Source organism: Mycteria americana, chromosome 6 (assembly GCF_035582795.1).
Source record: "Mycteria americana isolate JAX WOST 10 ecotype Jacksonville Zoo and Gardens chromosome 6, USCA_MyAme_1.0, whole genome shotgun sequence".
NCBI classification, from domain to species: domain Eukaryota; kingdom Metazoa; phylum Chordata; class Aves; order Ciconiiformes; family Ciconiidae; genus Mycteria; species Mycteria americana.
The window spans coordinates 66,561,996-66,575,568 of NC_134370.1; the positions used below are offsets into that span (position 1 = coordinate 66,561,996).

The window sequence follows — 13,573 nt, forward strand, 5'->3', positions numbered from 1 at the left end:
TTAAAGAATTGGAGTAAGCTTGGTATCTGGAAGTAGGAACAGCTTCAGAATAAGCTTAAAACCACTGTTTTCAGGTGAATGAATAACAACTTTTGCTCTGATTAGATTCAATGAATCATTAGAAACACTCAGGAATCTTTTGACAGCTATTGCAAACTCAGCAAATCTGTGGGTTGAACTCAAGGGAAGTGCAGTGAAGATGAAAAGAAAGCAGATCTTCGTCCAGGCAGAAAGACAGAGAAGTGACCACCATACAGCCTCAATGACAGCAGAGGGCGGTAGTAAAAAATAATATTATTGAGGTCATATAAAAATAGACCAAAGAACACTTCATGCCATTTGCTGCCTGAAACTAATAAACATCCATGTGCTGCCTAAATTTGCTATTTAAGTTTTACTACTTTTCTGGTTTAAAGTGAAGCAAAACTGTGGATAATATTCTAAGTGGCTTTAATTGAACCAAATCAGCCAAGTTTAAGGAGTTTCATAAAGTGAATTCCAAAAGATAAACAAAATTTTATTCATTAATGCATTTGTGACATACAGCAATGTTGATAAGTTGAAAAATAATACTTGGTTAATTGAAATTAATTTGAAAGCCTTGATTATCTTGTCAACAAGAGGTTACACAAGATATATCCATATCAGCTATGTGCACCTTCAGCAGTCATTAAAGAAAGACTAACAACTGAATAAGCCACGGAGAGCTGGCTGAGTCGTTACCTTTGTGGTGATCCCATACTGAGATTTCCCAATGGAGCAGAGACAGAAAGTTGATTCTGCCTATTGTTATATTTGCTTAGTGCATTAACAGAGGAATTTGGTTTCTGGGGCAGTCAGTGAGGCATTGTTCTTTTTCCAATTGAGATTAATTAGATCAGTGGGAATTTAGAATGAGCAGAGACTGCATGATCAGGGCCAAAATCCACTGCTCGCTTATTCTGTGTTAGGGTTGTTCCATTCAAATTGCAGTTTGTCCAAATTACTAGTACTTTCCATTACTTCTTAGGAAATCTATTCCACATCATAATCAATGATTACCAGGAAATTCACCCCAAAAAATGAGTTCAGCCCAAATTAGTGGTAGACTTTTAAAAGCTTCTGAGCAATGCTGATTTGAACCATACAAGGCAGTCCAAGTAATTTTCTTTCAAGTTAGCTTTTTCATTAGCATTACTGTGCCACTGAAAAAGGAGTCAGTTAAAGTTTAAGAAATACAGTAACAACGTGAAAATAAAAAGACTTAAGCCAAAGGTGGATGACGTTAAATACTGGTACGTTGGCACTTGGCATGCAGGAGCTCCATCTGCCTTTCAGTTTTTGGTACTGCTGCAGAAGCCAGAGTTTTAAGTAGAAGGTTTATAGAATCCAAGTTAGCGGTACTGTGATGAGTCACTGTAACTTTATTCCACTCAAATAAGACAGCTTTGTCACTACACCAAAATTACTAACTGGAAGTTAGGAAAGACTTCATAAGAAGAGCCAGGACTTTCTGGAGAATGGATTCTTTCTCCATCAGTAAAAACCACATTTTAGTGAGTTTATTTCTTCCTGATATGAGACACAAATCAATGAATGTATGTGAAATGCAAAAAACCCTCCTATGAAAAGAATAGATCCTAAATTCTTGATATTTATACTAACTGAGATCTTGTACCATTGTGTATATGAAAGCTCTATATACTGAAAAAGCATTATGTAAGACATTGTAAAGTGAAAACAAGGGTAAGTAGAATTAATAGATTTGAAATTCTAGAAGAAAGAATGCAAACTGAAAAAATTCTTAGTAGTGACAATCACACCATAGCATATATTATCTCTCCAGTAAAGTAGGAAAGTATGCTTCTTAAAGTCTCAGTTTACAGAATCTGGTGATGACACAAGGCCCTCAGCTCTTGTTAAAAGAAAAATGTAAGTCAGTAGTCCTCACAGATGAGGGAAAAAGCCACCCTCAGCGTCTGCACGAGCAGAAAAATGAAATTGTGTACTCAACTGCAATGAGAACTTTCAAAATTCTAGGCAATATACATTTTCTAGGGATAACCAGAAGACAAAAGGACAGCACAAACCGTCCTTTTGAGCCTCCATACTGGAATCCTACCAGGTAAGGGAGAGCTCTGCCATTTTCCTAGACCATTTCAAACATCCCCAGCATGTGTTAAGCAGCTCCTTCTCCTGTCTGACCATGGAAAAGAGGTTCACTGGCTGTGAGACCTGGCAAATGTACCAGACAGTCCACTGGGTTACTGCTTTCCACGCTTGTGCATGTCACATGCTAACACTCTAGTACACACCAACCCTTCAGCAAGCAGAACCTAAAGAAAGCTGAAACTGCATCTGTTGATCGTTAGATTGATCTGTTGATTCTGTGTGCTTAGAAGATTCCTCCAACCCACGGGACCTCTCTGTACCAGGTATAACTGCATGGGCTTAGTGTTTAGTCATGGATTTTTGCTTCACTATAATTCTCAGAATACAGTGATGTCCAAGAAGGCCCATCTTGTACTGCTAGTTAACAAAATAAAGAGCAAAGGTTAAAAATATTTGCTAATTATCTGACATTAAAGGAGAAACACTCTTTTCATGTCATGCATCAGTCACACTAAAGTTTCCTGCTGCTAAAAACTGACCTTTAATTGCTCAGTGAGTATTTTTATCATAATCCAAACTTACAAAGTCTAATTTAATGCACATGATTCAATATAAGTGGTATCCACAGTACTGGGTGGAAAAGACTCACCCAGGATCATTAGGGAGGCTGAACCCCAGAGTGTTCAGAACTCAAATTCAGAAGCTCAGTAAGATATTTTGGCTCTCCTAGTTCTGTGAAATTGAAAGCTAGGAATCCTGTCACAAAAACCTCAATAAAAATAATTTCTTCATGTTTCATTTGGCAAGACAAAATGGCTGCATAAAGCTTGATTATACAAAGATATTTCCAACTGCCTCTTCCAAAGTTTTTAGTCTCAAATAGTTACCTTGTGTAATAAATCTGGTAATGTATCATCATCTCCTTTTATTCACACTACAGTCATCTGGCCTGTATAGGTCTGGCACAAACAAGGGATCACTGGTGGAGCTGTGCTCATTTGCTCCAGTTACTGGATTTGTTCCAGTAAACCAACTGATGAAGGTGGATCTTCAAGACACCAGCAACTGCAAACTACTTAAATACATCTACTTCTTCAAAGTAAGTTTTATTAGTTTCTTTATGTAGGCACAGATTGGATCAGTCATCCTTCTAAGCAAGATGTAAATATCAAGCCCCTCTGTTCCTTGCTCTCACAAGCACAAAATTAAGAATTAATCGAGGGTAAAGAAACAGCAAAAATCTACTTAACAAAGGGTATCCCACTAGTCTCACTTGTTAGATGGGAATGACTTGGCAACCATGAGGCAAGCACTCTCCTTAACAGAAGATCAGATTCCAATGCCCCCTGCTCTGCTCATCATTTTTAGCCTTGTGACTACACAGGCAAGACTGTACACCTGTGCTGTGCAGGATCAGAGCTTCAGGGATCAGCTTTCAGATCTGAAAGAGCAGCGCTTTTTAGAAGCACTGCACAGAATTTGATGACACAAGCCTGGGAGATCGTGACGGCATCGGTCAAGAAAAAAAAAATCAGAGTGAGAATGAATGAGTGTGACGATTGCAGGCTACGCGAGACAATAAAGAGAGAAGCCTGACTGACTGCTTCAGGAGGAAAGACACAAGATAAAGTGATGTGTGAACACTCAAATCATGTCAGAAATTCTTGTGGATATCATAAAGCTATGAGGTAACCGGCACTTACCTCTATATAGCTGGTATGAACCTGATACAGCTCTGGAACAAGCAAGAAAAACGTAATATAGTTGAGGTGGGTGAGGATGTTTGTTTGTCTTGGCAAAGAACAGCTCATCTCATTCTACAGACTCTTCTGCCAATTGAAAAGGAGTCTGGAGGGAGTAATATACATTACTCTATTACCAGTAGGGAGAAGACATTTTAAATACTGCTACTAGGAACCCTCTCACTCAAAAAACAAGAGAGAGATTTAAAAAATACTCTTTCAAATCCTCAGTTTTAAAACTCCCCACTGAAATATTGACAGCCCCAGTACTTTACATACTTTATATTGTTAACATCTTTAATAGTTTCAGTGATCCTAAACTGCTACTGCAGTTTACGTTGAATCCATGTGTATAGTATGTTTTATAACCACTGAAGGCACACCCTGAGAGCTGAATTTGTTTCTGTGACAGAGCAGAACATTTTAGCATTGCTCTGATCTCTGTAGTCCCTTCGTTGGTGTGAGCAGAAAAGAAGAAACAGACAAAAGTTTGCTCTCAAAAAAATCAGAGTGCAGTAATCTTATCTCCTCCCTGTTACTGTCTCAAAAAAATCCCCAACCAAAAAACCAAGAACATTACAACATATGTGTAAAGAAACACATTAAGTATCCTGACTGTCTTAAGAGCAGGCCTCCCAAGAAAAAAGCATCATCTTTCCTGTCTACTTTAGTGGAAGGCAGCAGGAACACAGTTTCTGTCCTGATCAATGCCTTAATATCCTGGAGAACATTTGGTTTGACACATCATTTAATTCCCTCTGAGGAATGTGTTGCTAACTGTGCTTATATTCAGCTTCTACTTTGGTCTGAAGTATGCTTAACTTCTAATTTCTCAGATATTTATAATACGGGACCAAATTGACATTAAGAAATGTGATGTAATTGCCATTTTTAAAACCGTGGTGGTATACAAGCAGGCCACTTCCTGGAATTTAACATCCAGCTGAGAAAAACAGACAACTACTATCAACCACAGTAAGAGATGATGTGTGCAGTATGATATGATAAATATGGAGGATGTTGAATTTTGAAGGGTAAATTATTTCATCTCAAATTATTTCAACAAAATCCAATCTATTTCTCTGAAAAAACAACTCCAAAAAGACTGCAAGTAGCAAGTAAGACTGAGCATATATACTTGTCAAAATCAATTATTACCTTTCAAGTGTAGGAAAATGACAAATGAGCAATTATGGATTGCTATTCTTTATTTAGAACTGAAAAAGAGAGAAATGAGTCTGCAAGAAAAAATCTTAAGCTTTTTCTGCATGTTGCTTTGCTTCAAGTGAAAGTTCTGTGAATATATAGGAGAGAAGAAATGCCTTCTGCAAGGTATTAATCTTCTACATTCAGCTTCTTGGTTCCCCTGCAGACCTGCTATGTGAATCTTGTTAAGACAAGTTTATGTTAATTAGACTGTGGGAACTAGAAAGAGGATTTCTGCAGCTGGGATTCCTTTTTTAGGCAACTAATCTTCAGTAGGGCTAATCTTCAGCAAAGAATAACTTTTAATACCCAGTAATGTTAAATATTCTGAGTATGAGGGAATTTGCTGTCATTAGAGTACTGACATAACACAAACAAGCCCTTGCTTAGGATGGGATTTATGTATTGGGTCATCTCAATATGTGTGAATACACATAAAATCAAAATCAGGTGAACAGCACGTAGGTAAGTTGAGCTTCCATAATTCCCTTACCTGTTTCAACAGGCCAAATATCATGGGTAAAAACGGTTGTGATAGGCAGGTTGGGGGTGTAGGCAGGATTGCCTAAGGGTGTCCAGTCTGCTGTTAACAAAGAAATAAAAGATAGTGTTAGTTGCACCAAAATTTGGCTGGGAAGATGGTCTCTGGCCACCACTTTTACCTGCAAATGACGTTCCCCTTCAAAAGCTGTTAAGCAGGCATAACTGGTGTAAACACCGGGAACTGTGTAAACACCTGGGAAGGCAAGTTGAACCTACACGTTACCCCAAGGAGACGCACTGGGAGGGAACGACGCAACCTGCCCCCACCACCAGCCAGACCTTCACGCCCGTCCCTAGGCCACAGCAGGAGGCGGACGAGGCGCTGAGGTGGGGCGCCCTCTCATTGGCTGACAGGGGAGGGGACATAAGGTTGGGAGAGAGGTGAACTTGTGATTGGATGGTGGGCGGTGGAATGCCTTGTGATTGGGTGAGAGGCAGGTGTGGGTGGTGAGGGGGCGGTGTTGTGGCGGGAGGCGAGGCAGGGCGGGGCGGCGTCTCGCGAGAGTCGTGTGGCGCCAGCGGTCTCGCGCGGCTGCGGCTCGCTCCGCTCCGCTCCGCCCCTCCCCGCCCCGCCCCGCCCCCGGGTGCTTGGGCCGGCGGCGGCGTCGAGCAGAGCCGAGCGGAGCTGATCGCCGCTCGCCGCTCCGGCGGCACCAGTAGTGGTGAGTGACTCTCCTCCCGGTGGGAGGGCGGGCGGGGAGCAGGACAGGGCGGATCTCTCTGTGTGTGGGTGCCTCCCCTGCTCTGACCCCTGCTGTCTGCCCACTGGACCGCGCGGGCACGGCGCCTTCACCGTGAGGGGGTGTGAGCCTTCGCCGGCCCCCCGGGCGAGGCCCCTTCCTCCTTGCTCCTCTCCGGTCCCCCTTCAGCCGTGGGGGCGGCCTCTCGCCGCCTCCTCAGCCCTCACAGGCCTCCGCCTGTGGTGGCCCCCCCCTGCGCAGCCGGGACAGGCCGGTTGCCTCGCACCCACCCGTGACAGACCGGCCTCCCCCAGTTCCCAGGGCCCAAGGAGCAGCGAGCAGGGCGGCTCCGTGCAGCCCTACCTCATAGCCTCGTTCTCTTGTGCCCTGCGGCTCCTCCAAGTTTTCATCTGCCCGTGTGCGCTCTTTCCCCCCGAGCAGTCCCAGCTCGGCTGGAGGCGGCCCGCAGGTCTGGGGGTCTCCAGAGCCTCCCGGTGTCACCCCTTTGCACGCCTTCGCCTACGTTCCCTGTCGTGTGCTCGGCGCGGGCTTATTTCTGTCTTCTCTATCCTGTGTGAAACGGCAGCTTTCTCCCCTCAATGACCTGACTCCTCATAGGGCCATCATCACTGGGTATATCTGCCCTCATCCTCCCTTTTTGCTTTCCTTGGAGACTGTGATTGTGTCTCTTCCTTTTTGGCAGTGCTGTGTCTCATCTCTGGAAAAAAAGAGTATTTAGGGAGAAAAAGTTTGGCTGGTGGTGGAAGAGAGTGGGAGGGTTTTCCTTTGAAGTAAGAGCCAAAATAGAGTAGGTTACGACTGGACTTTGCATTTGTGGACTTGCATGTCTGTGTATTCATGTGTGCCATGGCTAAGTGTTGTCCAGTCGGTACATGTAGTCACAACTCTGAAGAGAAGTCTGCAAGTGCAGAACACCTAAAAAGCATCTCTGGACAAACTGGAAGGCTATTGGATATTTATGTATGTGTTTCGTGACTTCACAGCTTTTCTTTTTAAAAAAATATTTCAGGGAAAGATGAACTTTCCTTTAACATTTCTTGTATTGTAGCAGTTAGTGCTCAAATACGCTCAGACTATGCACATTAAAAATTCTGATGCTTTTCCTTGAATTATTTTAATGCTGATCACAGATGTGGAGTTTGGAATTGTAGTGGCTTAATTTCCTTTATCTGTTGAACTAAGGGAGCTTTACTGTTGCTAGTGCCCAGGGCCAGCTAGTGCCCAGGGCCTGTCTCATTAAGAGAGCTAATGAAGGCAACTGTTATAGCGATCGTTCTTCTCAGATGAATGCTGTTGAACCAAAGTTGGACTGATACTTTCTAATCTTATATAGGATTCTCGTCAGGGTCATTGTTTGCTTACAGAACGGATCTTAGCATGGCTTGAATTGGGGATAACTCAAGACTAGAAAAGGTGTGCAGGATATTACATCTAAGTTGTGATTAGTAGTGTTTATGGGACTCTAAGAAAATAAATACTGTATTCTTCCAGAGGGATGTAAGTTGCTGGTAAAAGCTGCTTATTTGCAAATCAAAGGAATTACTGAAACTAATAAAGTAGTTCGATTTACGTGTATGGTCCAGTTGTCAGTCTTCAGCTGGGTAAAGAGTTTTGTCTACAACAACTACAGTATAATCAGATAGGATTATTGTTTGTAACTTGGTACCTTCACTTCCAGTATCTGTTATGATTAGAAATCTCTCCTTCAGTAAAGGAATGAACTAAAATAGAAAATGTTATTGGTGGAAAGCAGTTATGATTCCTTGCCTTTCAGTAATGGAAATTAATTTATACACACGAGTCTGTAGCAAACTGGTAACTTTAAATTAATAAATAGTTGGGATTTATTGTTCTCCTGACTTCTGAGACAATTGAAAAGATGTAGCATTGCTGTTGTCATCTAAATCTAGACAACCTAATAATGACTACAATTTTGGTTATACCTGAAAAACCAGCTAAATAAAATATGGTTCTAGATACGAGTTAATTTTTAATTTGTCTTCATGCTTTTGTTTTCTGGGTTTGAAATTGTCGGTTAAAGCTTGACACTTGGTTCTTTCTGGTTTTATTTTTAGAAAAGAGAGCTGAAAATCTGTTCTCACATTTAGCACTTTATAAATTTTCTTGCTGTAAGTTTCAGATTTCTCATATATTAGTTTATTATTTTAAAATGTCCTAACTGGCTGTCCATTCCCAATATCTCTTCCAACTGATAAATTCTTCCGATACTTTTATATGGGAAAGCTTAACAAACTTTCACTGCCTTTGTAATTCTGGATTAAAAGCTCCATGAAGGCATTTTAGTCATCTGACGATAAGAAGTCCTCTAATAAATTGTGCATTTGTCTTACAATCTGTGGATTCTTCTATCAGCACGCTTCACAGAATAGATGTAGGACATTAATAATGGTTAGCAGAGAGAGGTGGTTTTTGGTTTTTTTTTTCCCCCTTGTGGTGGCAACTTTGACAAAATTATCTGAAAGGTTCCGTGAAAAATGGATGAAAAAAAGCATTATGTATACCTTAAGATCTTGTTATTGCCAGCCTGAAAACACGCTATAAAGCTTCATCCAGAAAATAGTCAAAGACGTGCTTCTAACATATCTTATGGTGTGGATGTTCTGGGTACTTTATTTATGTATTAACTGGAACAAGTGTGTTTAGATAAATTATCAGATAATATGTAATAACTAACTCTTTCTGCAAAACAATGCATGGCATACACCTTGATAATGGGTTTGGTTTTTTTTCTCTTTTTGTCTCCTAGAAATGGGTCTGCTTTCAGAAGATGCAATGCACTAGATGTGGTGCTTGGAACAGGATTAGTCATGGCATCAGAACTATGTAAAACAATCTCTGAGGCAAAGCTGGAAAGGCACAAGAACTTGTTCTTAAATTACCGTAATCTCCATCACTTTCCTTTGGAGTTACTGAAAGATGAGGGGCTGCAGTACTTGGAGAGACTTTATATGAAAAGAAATTCCCTGACCACATTGGTACGACAACCTCTTTATTGTAATGTTTACTGTCTGTATGTTTAGGAATTCTGATTTTTGGAACAGAAAAAACAAGATAATTTAAAAAAAAAATTATCTTATAGCAAATCTGATCCTGAATGATGTCATCCATTGTGAAATATGAGTATTTGGTTGTATTATGTTTGAACTTGCATAGGTAATGTAGAGTATAATAAATGAAAGTTTATGACATTTTATGGGTGCCCTTTTGAAGCTCTGTGAAGATCTGCTGGGGGTTTTCTTGTGAGGTTTGTTGTTTGGGGTTTTTTAACTGCTATAAATTTTGCTCACATCAGTGGTCAGGCCTTTCTGCTGTTAGGTCATACTGTGCAATCTAGTCTACATTCTTTCATTAGGCTCAACAACTTTTGCCTTGGTGTGCGTCTTATTTTAAAGGCGTTGTCAATCCCAGGGTCTATTTCAAAGCTTGCTGTTTAAGGTGTCAGTGAAAACTTGTGTATATGGGCTGCTGTTGATAGGAGAACAAACAGTTAATTTCAGGGTTGTGGGATTTTCTGTTTTGGTTTTTTTTTTGTTTTGTTGTTTTTCCCTGAACTGAACAAATTCTCACCCTGAATGAATGTTGTGACCTCAGAATTCAGTGTGGGGTAGTTAAATAACTGTGTCAGATATTCTGAGCTGGAAAGATGCTCTATAGAGAGTCAAAACTTGCCACTGTTAATAGGCTCAAGTCTCCAAGTAATTCAGTTTGGTTTTTTTCTTGGGGTCTTCCATGGTGTGATAGGTAAAATAATAGCCAGGGCAGAGGAGCTGGAGGGCCTGACTACGTAAAATTCACCAAAATTATATATTTTTCAGTGCTTCCAGAAGAAGTCCAGTACTCTAGTTTAAGGAATAGTCTTTAAAGCTTTGACAATGATACATTAGAATTCCTCAATAAAGGTTTCACTTCTTGGCCCAAAAGCTGAAAGGATTCTGAAGATTTTATGTTTTTTCTTCATCTTGAATGAGTCACTTAAGTTTGCATGTACTGTAGAGAATTATTTTGGCACTTTTTGTTTCTGGGCAAGTCCTTTGCTTAATAATTTAATGGGAGGATAGGAGTCATGGTTACAAATTAAAGCTTCTTTAAAAATTAACCAAAGACTGTAAACAGTTCTGCTTTGACGCTTTGTGAAATTCAGTGGTGTGAGGTTCATGAAGTTTGCACTGCTCAAAAGATGAAACAATAATAAGGAGAGTTTTGCATATCACTTTTCTGCATGTATGTGTTAGAGCCTGGTTTTGTTTTTCTCAAAGCAATTATAAAATAGAAACCAAAACAAAGTCTTGCAAGTAGCAGTTCAGTTCCATTTTCCTCTCAATATCTGTTTACCAGCCTATAGGTGTGTAAGATGGCATAAGAGTAATTACCCATGGTTACTGTCAACGGAAGATGTATCAAATGAGGGAGGCAGCTCTCCCTCAACTGTTCAGTATTGTAATTGAGGCCTGGGATAAAGGAACTGAAATAATACTTAAAATGTAGATCATACTTAGGCAAAATGATTTGCAAACATCATGAAGTAGAGCATTAGGATTCAAAACTATCAGGATAAGTTGCTCGTGATATGACTTGGTGGAATCTCATTGAAGTGCATAGCATTATAGCTACGAACTAGGCAAACAAAATTTGGTCTCGTTCACTGAGCATCTGTTTGGCAGAATAGATGCTGGAAGTTGTAGTGGACAAAAATAGATCAAGTCAGCAGCATGTTACAAAAAAAGGCAGATGTCTTTTTGGAACATAGGAAGTTTCACAATCTCCATTAAAAGCAGAAGGAAATAACTATTGGATACTGTTAAAGCATAAGCTGGAGCAAAGATTGAGTCTGGGGTTTCATACTTATGAACAACCTAGGTAAACTGGAAAAAACCTAGAAAGCAGCAACAAGGGATTTTTAGAGAACGTGCCTTGTGAGAGAAGGTTGAGAGATTTAGTTTAATTCTGCTTGCAAAAAGAGAAGACAGAAGAAAAAAAAATAGAAGAGGAGGAATGGGGCAGAGCAGAAATCATCAGTATTTTCACAAAGCAGTATTTTCATAATGACTTTTTTTTTTTCCTGGTAGTTCGAGTAATACTTCCAATCTCAGTAAAGAAGTAGTAAGTTAGTTATGTGGGGGGGCAGGGGCAGGAATCTCATCAGAGAATAGTTGAAAACAAATAGGTTATTGAAGGAAGCTGTATTCCTTTCACTGAGACTTTCTGAAAGAGAAAATGTACCAATATCTTTGAGGGCTGATCCTCTCTGAGAAGAGTAATAGTAATGTCTCTTTCAGCCTTGTGCTTCTTTGATTCTATGCAAGATGATGAGCATTAGCTCATCAATAAATACTTGAAATTGCATATGGATTATTAGCAATCATCAAAACTAAATCTGCACCATATTTCTTTAAAGTAAGGTGGTACTTTTCGTCCCACTGGTTCACTCCTTCAGGGTTCTGAAAAATGTTGACTAAGTCAGCTTTTGTTCTTCTTTGCTCTTCTAAAATGACTCTAGTCCTTGACAGATGGCTCCTATGAAAATGTCTGGAATAGTTACACTGACAGAATTTACACATACCTTGCCTAAGAATAATTTCACTTTTGTCTTCATTGGCAAGATGGAAATGATAGAGGGCTATGACATAACGAATGGATCAAGAAGCTATATAGCACATCTGTATCCCTGCATCAAGTGTTCCAACTTCTCCTCATTTAATGTTTGACTGATAACATTAGCCTTCCAGTAATCCTATTTCCCCATCTATTAAAAGGAAATACGAGTTTGCCTTCATGGCACTGTCAGAAGCATGATCTAGCCATATCAAAGAATAATTGTTTTTAATTTACTAACTCAGAACACACAATGCTGTCCTGTTCAGACAGATCAGCAGGTTCACTTTTTGAAAAATGTCCAGTGGGCATGAGGGCAAGGCAAGCTTCACTAAACTGGGGGCAGAGTTGATGATTGGTTTATCATTGTTGTTTGTTGTCATGTCACCAGTAGAGACCAGAGTTAGTTTTACCTCTCAATTGATGGATCGTGAATAGTTTTTTTTAATCTTAATTTCATTGTAGGATGTTGTATTGAGCAACTTTAACTCAGACGCATTGTTTTTGTGGTACTCGAAGATAAGCAGAATTTCTGTCATTGACTTGCTAAACTGTAAAATTGTCTCTCTCCTGAGTTTAGCTGTCTTACAATACGCAGCAATTAAAGCAAGAATAAGAATATAACCTTAGTGTATAATGTGAAAATAACTTGTGATTCAGGTTAGTATGCTTATTCTAATAGAGGGTTTAGGATGACAGTGAATTTGCTTTTTCACATTCCGTCTTCATTTTTTTTAAATTAAAGCTTGAATTTTTTGTGCTCAAGCATGTTGCAGCCTTTGCATATTTTCCCAGCTTAAGCTTTTCTCTTTGACCAAATAAAACTCTGTGCCGAGAAGATAAGTGTACTGTGGCAAACCTTCCGGTAGGTGGCAACAACTGATTAGTTATAGCCTGTTTCCTGCATCTTGATGTCAACGGATTCATTTACTGAGCCATCATTTGCGGCTCCATAGTTAGAAACAAACTATTTTTTGTACTCAGATCTAGGATATGGCATGTTTGCTACATAAGAATATTATTGTATTACTTTTTCAGGTTAGTATATTCCTTCCATAATAAATTTATAAACACAAAGTTAAGTATTTTAGATAATTTACCTTAAACTTACATGACAGTGAAAATTGCTACATGACAGAAAAAATTGTTTTTTTAACAGGAAATTGACCATATGATCGAGCTGCTTTTAAAATTCATTTGTTCCTGCATATATGTATTGTGAAAACTTTTTTTTCAATAAAACATATCTATGTTTAAAGTAGGTTTCTTAAGCAATAAAACTGTCTTAACCTTGAATAATTTTGAGTACGGTTACCAACATGACATCTGAAACTTGTGAAGCCGATTTTGTGATATATGTTCATGGCTCTAAATGCCATCAAGAAACAGAATTGCATCTAGGGATCAGTTAGCAGTTAGAAAATTATATGCATGTCAATATGTAAATATGAAAATCTAGTTTGATGTATTCAGCACTTCTGGCTTGGTGGTAATTGATTAAGCTACACAAAGTTTGTAGGTCATTTCCCAGTTTAGCAGCATTACAAAGTAAAATACATTATGGTTAGACATCTTGTATAGTTCTTGTTCTGCTTTAAGTCTGTAAATGCTGCAGCTTCTTAGCAGTCTCTTGGCTTCAACTAACTCTATTTGAATATAATTTCAAAAGTAAGGTTT

General features: G+C 39.5%; 1 protein-coding gene and 1 long non-coding RNA gene across 5 annotated transcripts in view; one reads left to right on the forward strand and one right to left on the reverse strand.

The window, feature by feature from the left end:
- LOC142411802 (uncharacterized) overlaps positions 1–5,918 on the reverse strand; it is a 47,721-nt gene extending 41,803 nt beyond the window's left edge. Inside the window, exons 1-3 of one of the 2 annotated variants that reach the window (XR_012776295.1) lie at positions 5,702–5,918; positions 5,533–5,622; positions 3,795–3,826 (exon numbers count right to left, since the gene is read on the reverse strand). This is a non-coding gene — a long non-coding RNA (uncharacterized LOC142411802). The remainder of the gene's footprint in view (positions 1–3,794; positions 3,827–5,532; positions 5,623–5,701) is intronic. The other variant, XR_012776294.1, reaches the window with a different exon arrangement.
- A 185-nt stretch (positions 5,919–6,103) lies between these two features.
- Positions 6,104–13,573, forward strand: part of LRRC28 (leucine rich repeat containing 28) — a 60,435-nt gene continuing 52,965 nt past the window's right edge. Inside the window, exons 1-3 of one of the 3 annotated variants that reach the window (XM_075506293.1) lie at positions 6,139–6,244; positions 8,359–8,412; positions 9,051–9,279. In XM_075506293.1, the coding sequence (XP_075362408.1) occupies positions 9,112–9,279 (168 nt within the window). In that variant the 5' untranslated portion in view covers positions 6,139–6,244; positions 8,359–8,412; positions 9,051–9,111. Of the gene's footprint in view, positions 6,245–8,358; positions 8,413–9,050; positions 9,280–13,573 lie in introns of those variants that run through there. The other 2 variants (XM_075506291.1, XM_075506295.1) reach the window with 2 other exon arrangements.